Below are 21,216 nucleotides of genomic sequence, written 5' to 3'. Positions count from 1 at the left end.
TGAGTTTTTTTTTTTTTCCTCTTTTCTGATTTCTCTGCTGGTATGAAATCCTCCTGGGAAGAAACCCAGCAATCCCAGAAAGACTAGCACTTGGGAGGAACAGGCCTGGTCCCTGGCCATCCCTCCCTCCAGCCCCACTGTCCCTTGTCACTGGAGGCGTGACCTTCCTGTCCAGAGATGCTTCTTGGTGAAGCCGCCCCGGCTGCTGTCAGAAGGGAGGCCTCATTCTGTCCCAGGCTGGGACCTGGAGACTCATGTCGCGAAGAAGGTGGGCGGGGAGTGGGGTGTCAGGGCCGACAGGATGCGTTTCCTGCACCCTCACACCGGGGCGCACTGCACAGTACTCGGTTCCACCAAAGGTCAGGATACTCAGTTCCCGAGTTCGGAAGCTGCGTTCGCGGGCGCCCCCTGGAGGCGGCTTCGGGGAGTGCGTGTGAGGCCGGTACCTTGCAGGAGGGGGAGGAGGCGGAGCAGGGGGACAGGGACGGTGTCTCTTGATGAACTTCACAGGCACAGGAGTGCCACCTACGCTGAGCCCAGCCTCATCACCGGCCCCTCCATTGGGCACAGATGCTACAAGCTGGGGGAGGCGGCTCCTTGGGAATGAGAAGGGATTGTTCATTACCACATGAAGAGGTAATGGCACCTGGGGAAAGTCCAGTGCCATGCTGTCTCTCCCTATTTATTTATTTATGATAGTGAACCAGAGCCTCACTGGCACATGCAGTGCCTGGAATTGAGCTGGGGACTTTGTGCCCGAGAACCCAGCACCTCACCCACTGTGCCCCCTCCCGGGTCGCTCTCTGCCTTTCTGGATGAGAAAGGAGGGACCTGGCGAGGGTGCACCCAGTGGAGAGCACGTGTTACAGTGCGCAAGGACCTGGGTTTGAGCCCCCACCATGAGCAAGTAGTGAAGCAGGTCTGCAGCCCCTTTCCTCTGCCCCGTACTCCTCCACCCCCAGTCTCTCCCACCCCTTACCTTGGTCTCGGCCTCCCTAGGCCTGTCCCATATTCATATCCCCGTTCACATAATCTGGGTCCCCATCCTCATCCGGGGAGGGAGGCGTCACTCTGTGGATTTGCTCTACAGAGGTGGGGGGGAGAGGTGACTTGGGGAGGTGACACGCTGACCCCCAAAGTGACCCCCCCCTGAGCCTGAAACCCACCCGAGACCCTCCTGGACTCATGCCACTGCTGGACCGAGAGGGCGTTCTGGTAGTCATCGTCACCTGCAGGGACATGGGGGGGGTGACAAAGGGTGGCCACCACAGCACCCTGGGGGGAGGGGCAGGTGTGACTCCCCTTCCCCAGGGTTCTGGGGTGCAGCCTCACCTGACTCAGGGCTCTGGCTGCAGATGAGCACGTTCTCATAGGAGTTGGCATCCTCATCACCTGGCGGAGGGGACAGGGATTCAGACACCATCCCCCTCGGCAGGTGACCTTACCCCCTATGGTTCCTGAGGCCCCCAGGACATTCTGGGACAGGCTTCCTGTGTCTGCAGCAAACCCCACCCCAACTCCTTGCTCTGGGGCCCCTGTTAGGAATGGGGGGGTCGTATCTCTGGGCAGGGAGGGGCCAGGCAAGCCTTAGAATTCAGGACAGGTGGGTGAGGGAGTCTTCCCTGAACCTGGCACCTCCAACACCCCCAAAAAGGGGGGCTTGAGACATGGGGGAGCCCCCAGTTTGGACACAGCCATGGGGGGGCCTGCCTGCCCCCACCCCCACCCCATCGCTGACCCCACCCAGATGGGGCCTCAGTTTCTCTTTTTTTTTAATTGTTTAATATTTATTTTCCCTTTTTTTGCCCTTGATTATTGTTGTAGTTATTGTTATTGATGTTGTCATTGTTGGATAGGACAGAGAACTGGAGAGAGGAGGGGAAGACAGGGGAAGAGAAAGACACCTGCAGACCTGCTTCACCCCTGTGAAGCGACTCCCCTGCAGGTGGGGAGCAGGGGGCTCGAACCAGGACCCTTATGCTGGTCCTTGCGCTTTGCACCACATATGCTTAACCCGCTGCGTTACTGCCCAACTCCCCAGTTTCTCTTTCAGGAAAGCATATGTGCCAGGAGTTGAAGGTTCAGTCTTCCCCCGAGTTCTGGGGTTCAGCCTGTTTCCAAAGCTGCCTGAGTGAGGGCAGGGGAAGGGGTGCCCCTGGGTCCCCCACCAGCCCTCCCTCAACTCCTCCAAGCTCCCCGTCACCTTCAAGGGGCTTGTGGAAGCATCCCCAGTTGTAATACTCTGAGGCGATGGGGTCTCTGGTGGGAAAAGAAGTTCAGAACCAGCTGCAGAAACGGGTGCAGGGGACAGTGGCAAACCCAGTGGCTCCAACCTGGGGGTTCTGGGGAGGCCCTGGGTGGGGGGGAGTCCTACCAGCTTCTTCCCCTGTCTCTGCCACCTGGACCCCAGAACCCCCTTGGCCTTGATCTTCCCGTTTCCCTAGGTTCATAGAGTAGGCACCAGGGCTCCTGCTGGCATTTCTTTCTGGGTCTTGCAGGAAATGTTCACCCCCAGATTGCCTCACCCCATCCCTTAACCCACCCACTCCCCCCACCCTCCACTGCCGCCCATATGGAGGCCAGGGTGCTGGGTCTGTGGGAGGAAGCAAGGGCCCGGGAGGTGAGGGGAGCACTTACACATAGGCGGCCTCAGACCCGAGTCTGCTTCCTGTGGACAGAGGGACAGACGGAGGGGGGTCAGGACCCAGTTCAGATGTGGGGGACCCTGCCTGCCCCCCCTTACTTACCTTTGCTGAAGTTCTGGTACCTGGGGGCCTCTGAGTCTGGAAGAGAGACCAAGCCTGTAGCTTCTGCCCTGTGGCCCAGGGCTCCCCAACCTTGCCCTCCCAAAGCCCCCATCCTGTCACCCACCAGGGCCCCCCACTCTGTCCCCCTGCCCTGTTCCCACCCGTCCTGGGTCACTCACCCTCTTGGCTGGAGGAGAAGCAACGCAACTTGTCCGTCCTGGGGGAGGGGGGGCAGAGGTACCTCAGAGCCATCAGATCCCGGCTGAGAATTTGGGGTCTCTGCTTTCGGGGACCCCAGACCCCCACCTCCTGCAGCTGCCCCTTCCTACCTTGCTGCCTCCACATCACACGCCTTGTCCCCCAGGGTCCCCAGACAGACCTGCCTGGCCACTGCAAAGGACACGGGGTGCTGACTTGGACCCACCGGCCAGCACCCCTTCCGCTCCCCCCGGTGGGTCAGGCCTGTAGGTTAGTTTGAGATCTTTTTCTGAGAGAGGGGAGAGACACCACAGCTCCAGAGCTTCCCCCTGTGCGGCAGCCCCACTCATGTGGTGCCAGGGCTCCATCCTGGGTCACATGCTTTGAAGCATCAACCAAAGGAACCTCTTCGAGCCTGGGTGGCCTATCAGAGGGAACTTGGACCCTGGGTCCCCAGACCCCAGCCTACCCCTGGATGTTCCCTCAGGGACTCACGGGAGTAGGTCCGGGCCACGGCGAAGCTCTGCTGGGTCTCCTGTCTGGACACACAACTCACAGTGACCCAGCTTGCCATTGTCCCGAGACAGAGGGACAGGGAGACAGACGGGCTGGGGCTGGGGCATCTGGGGCCGAGTCACAGACAGCTTCTCCCCTCAACCCCCCACCCCCAGGACCCCTTTGCTTAACATGTGACACACTAGCCCCAGTCCCTTGGGACTTCAAGGAAGCCTGTCTTTCCCCTCGTATTTTTTTTAGAGACCTGGAATGCAAAAGTGAGGGCTGGAGTGCTGGCTGCCCTTTTGGACCACAGAGTGCTCTTGAGAATGGAAACTGTGGCCAGAGCCAGTCATGAATACATTCTGGGTTCCTTCCCCTGGCCCAGCCCCCACTCCCAGCTCCCAGTTTAGAAACAATGGTCGGTCACAAAAGAATGGCAGAAGCCCCCTCAGGAGCTTGAGTCCTTCTCTCTAGCCCCTTCCTCTTGCTGGGCCTTCTGAGGTCAGCTAGAGGCTGTGGAAGGGGTACCCCAAGGCCTGTGTTGGGGGGCAAGGGGATGCTGGAGGATGTGGGCAGGTGAATGGCCTTGCACTCCGGGGTGGGGGGTCAGGCTGGGGCGGTCCCGCCAGCAGATTTCTATTTTCAAATATCAGTGTGGTTTTTCAGTTGCAAAAGGAAACGAAAGACGGGGTGTGCACTCGTGCATGTGTGCCTGTGGGGGGGGGGGACAGCTGGAGTGCACGCATGAGTGGGCTGGGGAGAGGCAGGTGGGAGTCTCCACCCCAGGCAGCCATGCCCCACTCAGGGTCTGTGAACACTCTCTTTTGGGGATTCCTCTGGGACTCTGTCTACCGTGAAATCCCCCCAATATCATCCCTGGAAAATGGGGTTCCCCCACCCTCATTCTACATCCCAGAGGGCTCCACTCTCCCCATTTTCTTTCTTTTTTTCCTCCAGGCTTATCACTGGGGTTCAGTGCCTGCACTATGAATTCACTGCTCCTGGAGGCCATTTTTTCCCCCACTTTGTTGCCCTTGTTGTTGTTACAGCTTTTGTTGGATAGGACAGAGAGAACTGGAGAGAGGAGAGGAAGACAGAGAGGAGAGATAGATACCTGCAGACCTGCTTCACCATCTATGAAGCGACTCCCCTGCAGGTGGGAAGCCGGGGGCTCGAACCGGGATCCTTACGCCGGCCCTTGAACTTCACACCACGTGCACTTAACCCACTGCACTACCACCCAGCCCCCTCCATTTTCTTTGTAAAATTCCTTTCTGGGCTGGGATGACACAAAGAGACTCTCACACCTGAGACTCCGAGGCCCTGGGTTCAATCCCAGGCACTGCCAGAAGCCAGAGCTCAGCAGGGCTCTGGGGTGGTGGCAGAAGAGCTCCACCTGCAGGGGAGGCTTCACAATAGGCAGAGCAGAGCTTCAGGTGTCTCCTGCTCTCTGTAACACCCTCCCTCTCTGTCTCTATGCAATAATAATAATGAAAAAATTAACCCCAGGCTGAAATTAGTATGAAGGGTTTTTTAACTCCTAGATTTAGGGTTTTTTTTCTTTTTTAAATTTTATTATTGTTATTTTAATCATTATTGGATGTAGACAGAGAGAAGTTGAGAGGGGAGAGGGAGATAGAGAGGGAGAGAGACAGATACCTGCAGCCCTGTTTCACCACTCATGAAACTTCCCCCCTGCAGATGGGGACCAAGGGCTTGAACCTGGGTCCTTGTGGACTGTGATGTGTGTACCACCACCCAGTCCCTTACTCCTAGATTTTAAAACTTATAATAAAATGGAATCTTAATTTTTCTGTGCCCTTAATATATATATTTTATATGCCTTTAATTTATATGCTTTTAATATCTATATATATTTTAATATTTATTTCCTTTTTGTTGCCCTTGTTTGTTGTAGTATTATTATTGTTATTGATGTCATCTTGTTGTATAGGACAGAGAGAAGTGGAGAGAGGAAGGGAAGACAGAGAGGGGGAGAGAAAGGTAGACACCTACAGACCTGCTTCACCGCCTGTGAAGCGACTCCCCTGCAGGCGGGGAGCTGGCGGCTTGAACCGGGATCCTTACTCTGCGGTCCTTGTGCTTTGTGCCACGTGCGCTTAACCCGCTACACTACCTACCGCCCAACTCCCATGTCTATATATTTTATTTCTTCATATATATATTCCTTTCCATTTTAGGGCCAGTGAACTAACTCACTTGGATGGTGACCCAGATTTGAGCCCAACCCCCATGACACTGAAGGAAACTTTGGTGATGTGGTCTCTTTCTCTGTCTCTGTCCTTCTATGAATTAAAAAAAAAAAACTAAAGAAGAACTAATACCTCTACTTTTAAAAGTCTTCCAGAAGATTGAAGACACTGGAATACTCCCTGCCAACTTCTATGAAGCCAACATCACCCTGATACCAAAAGCAGACAGGGACACAACCAAAAAAGAAAACTACAGACCAATATCTCTGATGAACATAGATGCGAAAATATTGAACAAAATTCTAGCCAACCGGATACAGCTGTATATCAAAAAGATTGTTCATCATGACCAAGTGGGGTTTATCCCAGGCATGCAAGGTTGGTTTAATATACGTAAATCAGTCAATGTGATCCACCACATCAACAAAAGCAAGACCAAAAACCACATGGTCATATCAATAGATGCAGAGAAAGCCTTTGACAAAATACAACATCCCTTTATGATCAAAACACTACAAAAAATGGGAATAGATGGAAAATTCCTCAAGATAGTGGAGTCTATATATAGCAAACCTACAGCCAACATCATACTCAATGGTGAAAAACTGGAAGCATTTCCCCTCAGATCACGTACTAGACAGGGCTGCCCACTATCACCATTACTATTCAACATAGTGTTGGAAGTTCTTGCCATAGCAATCAGGCAGGAGCAAGGAATTAAAGGGATACAGATTGGAAGAGAAGAAGTCAAACTCTCCTTATTTGCAGATGACATGATAGTATACACAGAAAAACCTATGGAATCCAGCAAGAAGCTTTTGGAAATCATCTGGCAATACAGTAAGGTGTCAGGCTATAAAATTAACATTCAAAAGTCAGTGGCATTCCTCTATGCAAACACTAAGTTAGAAGAAATTGAAATCCAGAAATCAGTTCCTTTTACTATAGCAACAATAAAATATCTAGGAGTAAACCTAACCAAAGAAGTGAAAGACTTGTATACTGAAAATTATGAGTCACTACTCAAAGAAATTGAAAAAGACACAAAGAAGTGGAAAGATATTCCATGTTCATGGGTTGGAAGAATTAACATCATCAAAATGAATATATTACCCAGAGCCATCTACAAATTTAATGCTATCCCCATCAAGATCCCAAGCACATTTTTTAGGAGAATAGAACAAATGCTACAAATGTTTATCTGGAACCAGAAAAGACCTAGAATTGCCAAAACAATCTTGAGAAAAAATAACAGAACCGGAGGCATCACACTCCCAGATCTCAAACTGTATTATAGGGCCATTGTCATCAAAACTGCTTGGTACTGGAACATGAACAGACACACTGACCAGTGGAATAGAATTGAGAGGCCAGAAATGAGGCCCCACACGTATGGACATCTAATTTTTGACAAAGTGGCCCAGACTATTACATGGGGAAAGCAGAGTCTCTTCAACAAATGGTGTTGGAAACAATGGGTTGAAACATGCAGAAGAATGAAACTGAATCACTGTATTTCACGAAATACAAAAGTAAATTCCAAGTGGATCAAGGACTTGGATGTTAGACCAGAAACTATCAGATACTTAGAGGAAAATATTGGCAGAACTTCTTTACGCATAAATTTTAAAGACATTTTCAATGAAACGAATCTAATTACAAGGAAGACTAAGGCAAGTATAAACCTATGGGACTACATCAAATTAAAAAGGTTCTTCACAGCAAAAGAAACCACTACCCAAACCAAGAGACCCCTCACAGAATGGGAGAAGATCTTTACATGCCATACATCAGATAAGAGTTTAATAACCAACATATATAAAGAGCTTGCCAGACTCAACAACAAGACAACAAATAACCCCATCCAAAAATGGGGGGAGGACTTGGACAGAATATTCACCACAGAAGAGATCCAAAAGGCTGAGAAACACATGAAAAAATGCTCCAAGTCTCTGATTGTCAGAGAAATGCAAATCAAGACAACAATGAGATATCACTTCACTCCTGTGAGAATGTCATACATCAGAAAAGGTAACAGCAGCAAATGCTGGAGAGGGTGTGGGGTCAAAGGAACCCTCCTGCACTGCTGGTGGGAATGTCAATTGGTCCAACCTCTGTGGAGAACAGTCTGGAGAACTCTCAGAAGGCTAGAAATGGACCTACCCTATGACCCTGCAATCCCCCTCCTGGGGATATATCCTAAGGAACCCAACACATCCATCCAAAAAGATCTGTGTACACATATGTTCTTGGCAGCACAATTTGTAATAGCCAAAACTTGGAAGCAACCCAGGTGTCCAACAACAGAGGAGTGGCTGAGCAAGTTGTGGTATATATACACAATGGAATACTACTCAGCTGTAAAGTTTGTGACGTCACCGTTTTCAGCCGATCTTGGATGGACCTTGAAAAAATCATGGTGAGTGAAATAAGTCAGAAACAGAAGGATGAATATGGGATGATCTCACTCTCAGGCAGAAGTTGAAAAACAAGATCAGGAAAGAAAACACAAGTTGAACCTGAAATGGAATTGGAGTATTACACCAAAGTAAAAGACTCTGGGGTGGGTGGGGAGAATACAGGTCCATGAAAGATGATGCATGACATAGTGGGGGTTGTATTGTTAAATGGGAATCTGGGGAATGTATGCATGTACAAACTGTTGTATTTACTGTTGAATGTAAAGCATTAATTCCCCAATAAAGAAAGAAATTATTTAAAAAAAAAAAAACTAGGGGGGCCAGGTGGTGGCGCATCTGGTTGAGTGCACATGTTGCAATGTGCAAGGACCCAGGTTAGAGTCCTGAGTCCCCACTTGCAGGGGGGAAGTTTTGCAGGTGGTGGAGCAGATGTGTAGGTGTCTCTCTCTTTCCCTCTCTATCAGCCCCCCCAATTTCTGGCTGTCTCTATTCAATAAGTAAATAAAGATAAAAAAGAATAAGTTATTTATAAAAAAAAAAAAAAAAGCTAGGGGCCAGGCAGTGATGCACCTAGTTAAGTGCACAAGGACCCAGGCTCAAGCCCCCATTCCCCACCTGCAGGGGGGAAGCTTCATGTGTGGTGAAGCAGGGCTGCAGGTGTCTCTCTGTCTCTCTCCTTCTTGATTTCCCCTCCCTTATCAGTGTCTCTGTCAAATAAATACTAAACAAATTATAATAACAAAGAAATGACCCAGAGTGATGAAGTCCCAGCGGTGACAAAAAGAAAATATTTCCCCATCTTACAGCATGAATGACAGCAAAGGGATAGTTCCAGAATTGATTCTCTCTCTCTCTCTCTCAAATATCAATAATTTTTTTTTTTTGCTACTGGAGTTCGGTGCCTGCACTACGAATCCACTGCTCCTGGAGGTCATTTTTCCCCCTTTTGTTGCCCTTGTTCTATTGTTGTGATTATCATTATTATTGTCATTGATGTCATTGTTGTTGGATAGGACAGAGAGAAATAGAGGACGGGAAGACAGAGAGGAGGAGAGAAAGACAGACACCTGCAGACCTGCTTCACTGCCTGTGAAGCGACCCCTTACAGGTGGGGAACCGGGCACTCCAACCAGGATCCTTGAGCTGGTCCTTGCATTTTGTGCCATGTGTGCTTAACCCTCTGTGCTACCGCCCAGCCCCCTCAATAAATCTTTTTTTTATTTTAAAAATATTTATTTTATTTATTCCCTTTTGTTGTCCTTGTTGTTTTATTGTTGTAGTTATTATTGTTGGATAGGACAGAGAGAAATGGAGAGAGGAGGGGAAGACAGAGAGGAGGAGAGAAAGACAGACACCTGCAGACCTGCTTCACCACTTATGAAGCAACTTCCCTGCAAGTGGGGAGCCAGGGCTTGAACCGAGATCCTTACGCCGGTCCTTGTGCTTTGTGCCACCTGTGCTTAATCCGCTGTGCTACAGCCCGACTCCCTAAATCTTTTTTAAGAACATATCCATTTATTTGCTTATTACGAGAGAGAGTCCAGAGCCCTGCTCAACTCTGGCTGCTGGTGGTGCCGGGATCTGAACCTGGCCCCTGGAACCTCACGAGTCAGGGCTCCCAATGGGGCTTTGCAGGGGCTCCATGCCTATGTGACTCCACTGCTCCTGCCTCTCCTGAGAGACAGACGAGAGACCCCCACAGCCCTGCTCCTCTGCTCACAACACTCCTTCTATGCCCGGTGCCCCCAGCTAATGGCGGGGGGCTTGAACCCGGGTCCTCACACATGGCAAAGTGTATATTCCACTGGCTGAACTATCTCTACCCCCCATAATATATATATATATATATATATATATATATATATATATATATATATATATAATTAGAGCACTGTTCAACTCTGGCTTATAGTGGTGGTGGGGTTAAACCTGGGACTTTGGAGCCTCAGGCATGAGAGTCTGTTTGCATAACTATTATGCTATCTACTCTCTGCCTTAATTCAACTTCTTTCAAATATATGTAACTCTCCCTGACAACTTATTCTACTTCTTTTTTTTTTTTCCTCCAGGGTTATTGCTGGGCTCGGTGCCTGCACCATGAATCCACCGCTCCTGGAGGGCATTTTCTCCCCTTTTTGTTGCCTCGTTGTGGTTATTATTATTGCCATCGTTGATGTTTGTTGTTGGATAGGACAGAGAGAAATGGAGAGAGGAGGGGAATTCAGAGAGGGGGAGAGAAAGACAGACACCTGAAGACCCGCTTCACCGCCTGTGAAGTGACTTCCCTGCAGGTGGGGAGCCAGGGGCTCCAACCAGGATCCTTACGCTGTTCCCTGCGCTCTGCGCCACATGCGCTTAACCCACTGCGCCACCGCCAGACGCCCCCCCAATAAATATTTTAAAAGCTCAATGAAGGGGGTCGGGCGATGGCGCAGTGGGTTGAGCGCACGTGGTGCAAAGCGCAGGGACCAGCATAACGATCCCGGTTCGAACCCCCGGCTCCCCACCTGCAGGGGAGTCGCTTCACGGGCGGTGAAGCAGGTCTGCAGGTGTCTATCTTTCTCTCCTCCTCTCTCTCTGTCTTCCCCTCCTCTCTCCATTTCTCTCTGTCCTATCCAACAACAAAGCAACGTCAACAATGGCAATGATAACCGCAATGAGGCTGCAACAACTAGGGCAACAAAAAGGGGGCAAAATGGCCTCCAGGAGCGGTGGATTCATGGTGCAGGCACCGAGCCCAGCAATAACCCTGGAGGAAAAAAAAATAAAAATAAAAAAAGCTTAATGAATAGGAGCCAGGTGGCAGTGCACCTACTAGAATGCCCATGGCACCATGCGCAAGCACCTAGGTTCAAGCCCCTGATCCCCACCTGCAGGGGGGAAGCTTCATGAGTGGTGAAGCAGGGAGCAGGGCTGCAGGTGTCTTTCTGCTGTCTCTCTCCCTCTCTATCTTCCCCTTCCACTCTCAGTTTCTGTCTCTATCTAAAAAAATGAAAAGTAAATAAGATATTTTCTGAAATCTCAGCAAATACAGAAGGAAAGAAGGAAGGAAGGAAGGAAGGAAGGAAGGAAGGAAAGAAGGGAGGGCTGGCTGTCACCTGCACCCCCGGCCTTCCCTGGCTCCCGGGGAGACTGGCCATTGCACCCGGAGGGGGACTTCCCAGCACCCCTCCCCCCAAGCTGCTGGGCATCCCCCAGCCCCCTTCCTTTCTCCCTGACTGTGCCCAGGAGGTCAGCTTGGAGGCAGTGTGAGTGGAGGGAACATGGGATTCCCTGGGACCCCTATCTGGCTTCTCATTGGGGGTGGAGGGGTTCCACAAGACACTCACAGACTCCTCTGCTCGTAGATCTTCTCTGAGCTCTTCACACCTGTGGGAAGGACAGATGGACAAAGTCCCAGGTCCCTGACTACCCCCACTCGCAGGACTCAAAGATGCAGAGTGGGGCTGAGCCGTCCTCATGGGGACCTCCAAATCCACAGGGTGAGAGTCAGGAGATGGGGCAGCTTGGAGAAAGTGGGCACATGCTCCCCCCACACCCTCCCCAGACACCCCCGGGCAGGTGTGGGCGAGCAGGGCTGCGGCACCCCCTCCCTGAGCCTCTCCCAACCCCCCCATACCTGGGCGGGAGCAGCTCACACATAAGCCGGCTGCCGCCCCCAGAAGCAGCAGCAGTAGCAGGGCTACCCCGGGCCACAGCAGCCCCGCCTCCAGCTGCATGTCCGCCAACTCCCTGCAAATTGGGGTACCCGTGAGTGGAAGAGGGGGCGCCCCAGCCTACCCGCCCCACGCTCGGGCCCACGAGAGCCCAAACCTGAATCCCCTGCTCCCAGGGGGCATCACTACTGCTTGTTAAGAGCTGGAAGGTTCTGGAAACCCCAGTCCCCGGCCCCCTAGTCACTTGTGCACACACTTCTCAAGGGAGAGGCTCCCCCATTTCACAGATGGGGAAACTGAGGCTGAGAGGCCTCACCTGCTACAGGGAGTTTGGGCCTCAGGACCCCATCTCTGGCTCTGTCCCTGGATTCTCATCGTCTCTCCCTCCCAAATCCAAGGAGATGGGGGTCTTGGCTCCTGAAGCTTGGGGTCAGTGGTTGTCTACACAGGGTCTCCCCACTCAGGCAGCCACCCATAGGGTTGGGGGAGGTCATGGAAGGCTTCCTGGAGAAGGTGTGTGGAGAGTTGAGACAGAGGGCCAGGCTGCTCAGCTGGCATCCCTGTCACAGCCTCAGGCCCCTGTGTGCCACCTTCTCTAGGGGCAAAAGAGCCCCTGTCTCCTCCCAGAGGCCAAAGGACACAGCTGAGAGAACAGAGGCCTGGCGGGGACTGCTGTGCTCCCCTACCCTGCCTGGGACTGCTCCCCATCTGACAGCTGAAGGAGGGATATATATATATATATATATATATGGAGAGAGAGAGAGAGAGAAAGAAAGATACAGAAAGACCAGAGTCCTGCTCAGCTCCAGCTGATGGTGGTGTTGGGGATTGAACCTGGCATCTTTGGAACCTTGAGAATGAAAGTCCTTTTGCAGAACCACTATGCTGTCTCCCAGCCCATAAATACATCCTCCCCCCACCAGTGCTCTGCTCAGCTCTGGTTTATGGTGGTACAGGGAACTGAACATGTGACCTTGGAGCCTCAGACATGATAGTCTGTTTGCATGACCATTATGCTATCTACTCCCACGAGACTAAATACATACTTTAAAAAATATTTATTTATTCCCTTTTGTTTCCCTTGTTGTTTTATTGTTGTAGATGTTGGATAGGACAGAGAGAAATGGAGAGAGGAAGGGAAGACAGAGGAGGAGAGAAAGATAGACACCAATAAATATTAAAACCCTCAAAAAAAAAAGAAGAGACACCTGCAGACCTGCTTCACCACCTGTGAAGTGACTCCCCTGCAGGTGGGGAGCCAGGGGCTCGAACCGGGATCCTTACACCCGTCTTTGTGCTTTGTGCTACCTGTGCTTAACCCACTGAGATACCGCCCGACCCCCTAAATACATATTTTTAAAGAGGTACAAACGCACTGGGTAAAAAAACGGATGACTGGGTCAGGGTGGGTAGGCAAACAGCCCTTCACCCCCCCACCTCAGGTCAGGTCCGGCCAGCGTCCTGCTGGCCCCGGAGGCAGGGGACAAGGACACAGGATGGGGGTCTTGTGGGGGCCTGGGGTGAGGGATACTGGAGCCCGGGCCCACTGTCCTGTGTCCCCCAGCTCCCCCACCCATGGGCTCAGATTCGAGGGAGGGAGCCTGGGCTGTGAAGCTGCCCACCTAGCAGCCAGTGGCCCTTGGGTAGCCCCTGCTGATGTGGTCGTGACCCCTATCCCTGTGGTTGTCACTAAGATTCCGGTGTGTCCCTGCAGTGATAGCTTGTCACTGGCACATCCTCGCGGACCTGGAGAGTCTCACCCGGGCCTGCACCCCTCCACGGACAGGCAGACAGACGGACAGATGAATAGACACGGTCCTGAGGGGCTGGGAGTGAAGGAGGTGCTGGTCTTTGTCCCAGACACATGGTCACAGGTGGGTGACCACAGCTCCGCTCCGTCCCTAGGGTCAAGCCCCTGGCACCCAGCACCCAGGCACGGCTGATCTGAGCAAACCCCCCCCCTCTCACTTTCCCACGCAGGCCTGGGGGGAGGGGTGGCTGCAGCCGAAATAGCACAAAGGGAAGTGGGCAGTTTTCATCTGAGCAAGGCCTGCATTGCACCAGGCTGCCGGGAAGGCCCGAGCCTCCCCTGGGTCCTAGGGGTCCTTCCTGTGGCTCTCAGCCCACTGTAGTGGCAGAAGGGGCCTGAGGCTTGAGGGGGGCAGAGAGGACACTAAGGGGACACTGAGGGGGACAGAGGGGACACGAGGCTGAGGGTGGCTAAGAGGACACTGAGGGGGGCAGGGGGACACTGAGGGGGGCAGAGGGGACTCTGAGAGGGACAGGGGGACAGAGGGGACAGTGAGGGGGCAGAGGGGACATTAACGTCTGAGGGGGGACAGAGGGCAGCAGAGGGGGCACTACAGCCTGAAGGGGGCTTAGGGGACACTGAGGAGGACAGAGGGGACATTGGGGGGGCTGAGGGGACACGGGACATTGATAAGTAGAGGGGACACTGAGGTTGAGGGGGGACAGAGAGGGATACAGGGGACACTGAGGGGAGCAGAGGAGACACTGAAGGAGGCAGAGGGAACACTAAGGCCTGAGAGGGGCTGAGGGGACACTGAGGGGAGCAGAGGGGACACTGATGAGGGACAGAGGGAACATTGAGTCCTGAGGGGGGATAGAGGGGACACTGAGGCCCACAAGTGGCAGTGCAAGCTGGAGAGCAGGAAGGGGAAACAGGACCGGGCTGAGGTCTTCCTGGAGGAGGTGTTGGGTAGGACAGGAGCTGGGGGCCAGTCCAGGTGAGGCTTACCTGCCAGTCGGGATCTTCATTGAGGGCCCCCCATCCTGAGTGTGCAATGAGGCCGGCAGAACACACTGGCAGGCGGGTGGCCTCTGAGGGCTTCCTGTCTGCCTGCATCATCCCTCACATCCGCTGCCACCGGACAGGCTGCCGGGCGAGAGAGAGAGAGAGAGAGAGAGAGAGAGGTGTGGGGTGGGGCTGAGAGCAATGGGAACAGAGACCAGAGACTGAGAAACTGAAACCAAGAGAGGTGGACAGATGAAGAACATGAGACCCAAAGAGAGAGAAGAGAGTCAGACAGTACCTGGGGAGATAGCACAGCAGGGGGAGTGCAGGACTCGCAGGCCTGGGGCTCCCGGTCCAATTCCTGGTCCCACACGTGTCAGTGTGCTACTCTGGTTCTCTCTCATAATAAATTAAAAAAAAAATTAAACAAATATGAGAGAGGGGGCCAGGTGGTAGCGCACCTAGTTAAGCGCTCACATTACAATGCACAAGGACCCAGGTACAAGCCCCTGGTCCCCACCTGCAGGGGGGAACCTCACAAGTGGTGAAGCAGGACTGCTGGTGTCTATCTCTCGCCCTCTCTGTCTCCCCCGCCCCTCTCAATTTATCTCTGTCTCTGTCCAATAATAAATTTAAAAATAGTTTTAAAAAAAAAACTGGAGAGCCGCGGGACGGGGTGGCGGGCGGCGGGCGGCGCGGATGTCGGGCTGGGCGGACGGGCGCGGCGGCGAGGGCGACGGCCGCATCTACGTGGGCAACCTCCCGACCGACGTGCGCGAGAAGGACCTGGAGGACCTGTTCTACAAGTACGGCCGCATCCGCGACATCGAGCTCAAGAACCGACACGGCCTGGTGCCCTTCGCCTTCGTGCGCTTCGAGGACCCCCGAGATGCAGAGGATGCAGTTTATGGACGAAATGGTTACGATTACGGCCAGTATCGGCTTCGAGTGGAGTTCCCCAGGACTTACGGAAGTCGGGGTGCGTGGCCCCGCGGTGGCAGGAACGGGCCTCCTTCAAGAAGATCTGATTTCCGAGTCCTCGTTTCAGGACTTCCACCGTCAGGCAGCTGGCAGGATCTGAAAGACCACATGCGAGAAGCTGGGGATGTCTGTTATGCAGATGTGCTGAAGGATGGAATGGGAATGGTTGAGTATCTCAGAAGAGAAGACATGGAATACGCCCTGCATAAACTGGATGACAGCAAGTTCCGCTCTCATGAGGGTGAAACTGCTTACATCCGAGTTTATCCAGAAAGAAGCACGAGCTATGGCTACTCACGGTCTCGGTCTGGGTCAAGGGACCGGATTCTCCATACCAAAGCAGGGGTTCTCCCCATTACTTCTCTCCTTTTAGACCTTATTGAGACAAGGTGACCGGCTTTTGTCCTGGTTATTTTCTAGGTAAACTGAGCTGCTCTGTGCTCAGAATCTACATTCCACATATTAATGATTTAGTCTCTTCGGAACTTTTCTTTTTATTTCTCTTAAAGGAAAGAAAACTACATAACTTCTACCAGGGCTATACTAGCAGTAAAACTTTTTTAAACTGCAGAAATTAAGGTTTTAGTTCAGAAATAAGTATATTTTTCACCTGATTTTTTTGGGGGGGTGGGGGGAAGGGATGTCAATGCTGTCTTTGTGACTTGCTCTGCAATGGAGATCAACAGTTACTGTGACTGAGTCAGCCCATTATGTTTAGAAATATATTTTAAACATTTAGTAATTGGAAAAAAAAAAAAAACTGGAGAATATTATGCATGTACAAACTATTGTATTTACTGTTGAATGTAAAACATTAATTCCCCAATAAAGAAATAAATTAAAAATAAATAAAAATAGTTAAAAAAAGATTTAAGGAGGTTGGGCAACAGGGCATTGGGTTAAGCGCATCGGGTTAAGGAGTAAGGATCCCGGTTCGAGCCCCCGGCTCCCCACCTGCAGGAGTCACATCACAGGCAGTGAAGCAGGTCTGCAGGTGTCTATCTTTCTCTCCCCCTCTCTGTCTTCCCCTCCTCTCTCCATTTCTCTCTGTCCTATCCAACAATGAACGACATCAACAACAATAATAATAATCACAACAAGGCTACAACAACAAGGGCAACAAAAGGGAATAAAAAAAAAAAGATTTAGTGTGGTCCAGGAGATGGCATAGTGGATAAAGCACTGGACTCTCAGTCCCTCGCAGCACATGTACCAGAGTGATGTCTGGTTCTTTCTCCTCCTATCTTTCTCATTAATAAATAAATAAAATCTTTAAAAAAAAAGATTTAAAAAATATAAGGGGGTCGGGTGGTAGCACAGCAGGTTAAGCGCATGTGGTGCAAAGTGCAAGGACTGGCATAAGGATCCTGGTTCGAGCCCCTGGCTCCCCATCTGTGGGGGAGTCACTTCACAGGCGGTGAAGCAGGTCTGCAGGGGTAACAAAAGGAAATAAATGAATAAATATTAAAAAATATATATATATATATATATATATATTGCCTCCAGGGTTACTGCTGAGGCTCGGTGCAGCATTATGAATCCACTGCTCCTGGTGGATTTTTTTTTCTATTTTATTGGATAGGACAGAGAGAAATTGAGAGAGATGGGGGGATAGAGAGGGAGAAAGTTAGGCACCAGCAGACAGACCTGCTTCACCGCTTATGAGGTGACCCCCTCCTGCAGGTGGGGAACGGGGGGCTCTAACCCAGATACTTGCACAGGCCCTTGTGCTTAGTACTTTGTGCACTTAATTGGGTATGCCACCACCTGGCCCCCTACCTAGATAAATACATAAATCTTTAAAGAGAGAGAGCATGCAGAAGATACACACTCCTCCAAAGACAACCACACAGAGCAGAAGGAACAAAACTACCTGGGTGTATAGGTACACAGAGACAGGGAGACAACAGAGAGACGTGTCTACACAGATGCCCAGAGAGCTAAAAAGAGACACAGAGACAGGACACAGAATGAAACACACACACACACACACACACACACACACACACACACACACACACACAGTCTTAGGCTCACAGAGACACAGGGAGAGACAGAGAAAGACACCCACAAGGGTCAGATCCCCCAGCTCCTGCAGGGAGGACAGTGGAACAGAGGGGGAGAGCTGGGACTTGGCCACATGAAGCAGATGGAACAGGGGATTGGGGACATGAGAGACAGACAGCCCTGGAGAGGGCACAGTGGTTAGAGTGCTAGATTCTCAGACATGAGGTCCTGAGTTCAATCCTCGGCATCAGAAGTCCCAGAGTTATGTCTTGCTTCTCTCTCTCTTATTAGTAAATAAAGCAAAATAAAACAAAACAGGGTCCAGGCAGTGGCACACCTGGTTAAGCATACACACTAGTGTTTGAGGACCTGGGAACAAGCCCCTGGTCTCCACCTGTAGGGGGAAAGCTTCAGGAGTGGTGAAGCAGGGCTGCAGGTGTCTCTCCCTCTTTTTTTTGCCCCCCTCAATTTCTGTCTCCAATAAATAAAATGTTTAAAAAATGATGCTGGGAGTCGGGCGGTAGCGCAGCAGCTTAAGCACACGTGGTGCAAAGCGTAAGGATCCCAGTTCGAGCCCCCGGCTTCCCACCTGCAGGGGAGTCTCTTCACAGGCGATGAAGCAGGTCTGCAGGTGTCTGTCTTTCTCCTCTGTCTTCCCCTCCTCTCATTTCTCTCTGTCCTATTCAACAACAACAACATCAATAACAATAATAACTATAACAAGGCCACCAAAAGGGAATAAATATTAAAAAATGATGCTAAGTCCCTTGGCCAAAGCCATTGGGCTGTCAGTGTCACCACCCACTGGCAGGTAACCCCCATTATCTTGGTGGTTCATAATCGGGGCTCCCCAGGCCCACCCTGCATCTTGGCTTCCCACAGAGCCCAGGGCCAGCTTGGAGTAGGAGAGGTGGTGTGTGTGTGAGGGGGGTGTGGTGGTGGCTGGGACTGATCACTGCTGCCCCCCTGTGGCGAGGTTAGGGTACTGTCTGGGACCAGGGAGATGCCTTGGTGTCCTAAGGCTAGACAAGGGAGTGGGGTGGGGAGCAGGACAGAGGCCAGCCTGGGCAAAGGAGCTCCCTCCCGCCCCATGTGCTGCTGTGGCTACTACCCCCCCTCCAGCTCATGCAGGGATGACAGTGGATGCTCAGAGACTAAGCAGGATTTGAACCCAGCTCGCAAAACCTCAGTCTCTCCACCACCCTCAAACACCTGGCCCCCCACAAGTGTGACCCTGTCCTGGTTGGGGAGGGAGGTGGTATGTGTGCACACGCCCCCAACACACTCTGTGGACCCTTGGGGCATATATATATATGTATATTCCCTTTTTTCATTGTTATTGTAGTTATTGTTACTGATGTCGTTGTTGTTGGATAGGACAGAAAGAAATGGAGAGAGGAGGGGAAGACAGAGAGGGGGAGAGAAAGATAGACACCTGCAGACCTGCTTCACTGCCTATGAAGCAACTCCCCTTCAGGTGGGGAGCTGGGGGCTCAAACTGGGATCCTTACACTGGTCCTTGGTCTTTTCCCGACTCCCCCTTTTCCCTTTTTTTTTTAACCTCCAGGGTTATTGCTGGGGCTCGGTGCCTGCTCTACGAATCCACTGCTCCTTTAGGCCATTTTTTCCCGCTTTGTTGCCCTTGTTGTCATCATTATTGTTATCATTGCTGTTGTTGTTGTTGGATAGGACAGAGAGAAATTGAGAGAGGAGGGGAGACTGAGAGGGGGGAGAGAAAGATAGACACCTGCAGACCTGCTTCACCGCCTGTGAAGCGACCCTCCTGCAGGTGGGGAGCCGGGGGCTTGAACTGGGATCCTCCTGAAGGTACTTGCGCTTTGCACCATGTGCGCTTCTTCTTCTAGCGTTTGCCCTTCTTCCGTAGCCAGTCAACAGCGTCAGGTTGAAAGCTGTCAGGAGCTGCTTGTTGCTGGCTTTGAAAGTGACTGGGATCCATGTGGATTCAGTCAGCTAGGAAGGATCGTCAGTTTCCCCAATGAATGGGTACTCACGGATGCACCATGAGAAGGTTGAACCATGTGCGCTTAACCTGCTGTGCTACCGCTGGACCCCACCCCTTTTTTTTTGTCTTAGTATTTATTTATTTACTTATTTATTTGGATTTTATTGCCACCAGGGTTATCACTGGGGCTCGGTGTCAACATTATAAATCCATTCTCTTGGCGGCCATCCCCCTCTCATTCCCCCTCCTATTTTATCTGATAGGACAGATCTTGTTCTCCTCCTCCTGTTCGTCTTCTTTTTAAAAAATATTTATTCCCTTTTGTTGCCCTTGTTTTTTTATTGTTGTTGGATAGGACAGAGAGAAATGGAGAGAGGAGGGGAAGACAGAGATGGGGAGAGAAAGACAGACACTTGGAGACCTGCTTCACCGCTTGTGAAGCAACCCCCCTGCAGGTGGGGAGACGGGGCCTCGAACCGGGATCCTTATGCCGGTCCTTGTGCTTTGCGTCACTTCTTTTTCTTCTTCTTCTTCTCTCCTCCTCCTTTTGAAAGAAGTTCTATTTTTCTTTCTTCTCTTTTAAAAAAATATTCCTTTTTTGCCCTTGTTTTATTGTTGTAGTTATTGTCATTGGATAGGACAAAGAAATGGGAAAGGGAAGACAGAGAGGCGGAAAGACAGACAGCTGCAGACCTGCCTCACCGCCTGTGAAGCGACTCCCCTGCAGGTGGGGAGCCGGGGCTCGAACTGGGATCCTTTGTGCCATGTGTGCTTAACCCGCTGCGCTACTCGACTCCTTTTTCTTTCTTTCGTTTTTAGTTTATCATCATCTTTAGTTACTGGATAGAGACAGCCAGAAGTTGAGAAGGAAGGGGGAGACAGAGAGAGAGACACCTGCAGCCCTGCTTCACCACTTGCAAAGCTCTTCCCCTGCAGGTGGGGACCAGGGACGCGAACCCGAGTCCTTGCACACTGTAACAGGTGTACCACCACCTGGCCCCATGTTCTCTTTTTAAATTTTATCATCTTTATTAGATAGGCTGTCAGAAATTGAGAGGAGGAGGGGATAGAGGGAAAGAGACAGAGACACCTGCAGCCCAGCTTCACCACTTGTTGCCACGCCCCACTCAACTCCAGAACGACGGGTCTGACAGGGTCAGCACCCCGGAAAACTCTCTTCAAGGAAGAAGAATTCTGGGAGTGGGTCTTGGCATCCTGAGCAGATCTAAATTGGAAACTCCGATTATTGTTTTCATTATGTACATGTAATGATGCTGTGTAATCGGGGACGAACAGCCCGTTCCCAGATTAGATACAGATGAACAAGAAATGTACACAAAGCAAGGAGGTGGATGAAGTTATGGGTCATCAAATACAAGAAGTTTTAGGAAAAATTCTTAATATTTACTCACCTCCTTTTATGAAATATGTTAAAACTCTACATAAAATACTATCTGCTAAGCCTATTACTCAGAAATGCATCACCCCATAAAGTACATTTCTGTGTAAAACTGCAAGGCCATCTAATCAAGAAATGAGCTTTACTTTCTGTTCCAGATATTGTTTATGTAAGACTGAAAGATATATAAATTCTCACTTGCTAATTGAGTTCAGATTCACCCTCCTCAATGAGTGCGGTGTAATTCTGTTCTCCCTGCGCCGACTCCTGGTCCACCCACCGGTCTCTTCGGGGATCTGCTCCTTCCTGCTGCTCCTCCGCTCGAGCAGTCCGCCGCAACTTGTAAAGCTTGAGGCCAAAGCCTTATCACTGCGCCACC

At 51.2% G+C, this 21,216-nt stretch overlaps 2 protein-coding genes across 7 annotated transcripts; one reads left to right on the top strand and one right to left on the bottom strand.

Moving 5' to 3' along the window:
* Positions 1 to 21: 21 nt before the first annotated feature.
* LAT2 (linker for activation of T cells family member 2) lies at positions 22 to 14,630 on the bottom strand. Of its 6 annotated transcripts, none has more exons than XR_009545038.1 (12): positions 14,491 to 14,630; positions 11,696 to 11,808; positions 11,406 to 11,445; positions 3,441 to 3,568; positions 3,077 to 3,137; positions 2,927 to 2,964; positions 2,748 to 2,783; positions 2,638 to 2,668; positions 2,204 to 2,259; positions 1,333 to 1,392; positions 980 to 1,229; positions 22 to 596 (listed from the first exon to the last, which is right to left on the bottom strand). XR_009545038.1 is itself a non-coding variant. In XM_060173523.1 (12 exons), the coding sequence occupies exons 1-11, from the start codon at positions 14,599 to 14,601 to the stop codon at positions 996 to 998; spliced, it is 765 nt and encodes a 254-aa protein (XP_060029506.1). In that variant the 5' UTR covers positions 14,602 to 14,630; the 3' UTR covers positions 22 to 596; positions 980 to 995. The 6 variants fall into 6 exon arrangements, 1 of the variants encoding a protein (XP_060029506.1); XR_009545041.1 differs by having other exon boundaries at positions 3,441 to 3,484; XR_009545039.1 differs by lacking the exon at positions 14,491 to 14,630 and adding an exon at positions 13,493 to 13,596.
* Positions 14,631 to 15,157: 527 nt separating this feature from the next.
* LOC103108964 (serine/arginine-rich splicing factor 9-like) lies at positions 15,158 to 16,210 on the top strand. Its single transcript, XM_007517964.3, is given in 2 exon segments — positions 15,158 to 15,781; positions 15,784 to 16,210. Coding segments are annotated over 2 exon segments (663 nt in total). The 5' UTR covers positions 15,158 to 15,186; the 3' UTR covers positions 15,852 to 16,210.
* The last annotated feature ends 5,006 nt before the right edge of the window (positions 16,211 to 21,216 follow it).

The sequence above is a fragment of the Erinaceus europaeus genome, chromosome 15, assembly GCF_950295315.1.
Source record: "Erinaceus europaeus chromosome 15, mEriEur2.1, whole genome shotgun sequence".
Lineage (NCBI taxonomy): Eukaryota > Metazoa > Chordata > Mammalia > Eulipotyphla > Erinaceidae > Erinaceus > Erinaceus europaeus.
The sequence above is the reverse complement of the archived record's forward strand: the minus strand, read 5'-3'. Positions and strand labels throughout refer to the sequence as shown.

Bases quoted from the DNA above. Each gene is read 5' to 3' on its own strand.
- LAT2 (XM_060173523.1), bottom strand. From the start codon at position 14,601: ATGATGCAGGCAGACAGGAAGCCCTCAGAGGCCACCCGCCTGCCAGTG. The intron at 2,784-2,926 runs GTGAGTGACCCA...TCTCTCTTCCAG, and splicing joins CTTCTCCTCCAGCCAAGAGG to ACTCAGAGGCCCCCAGGTAC. The intron at 1,085-1,166 runs GTGGGTTTCAGG...CCACCTCTGTAG, and splicing joins TGAGTCCAGGAGGGTCTCGG to AGCAAATCCACAGAGTGACG.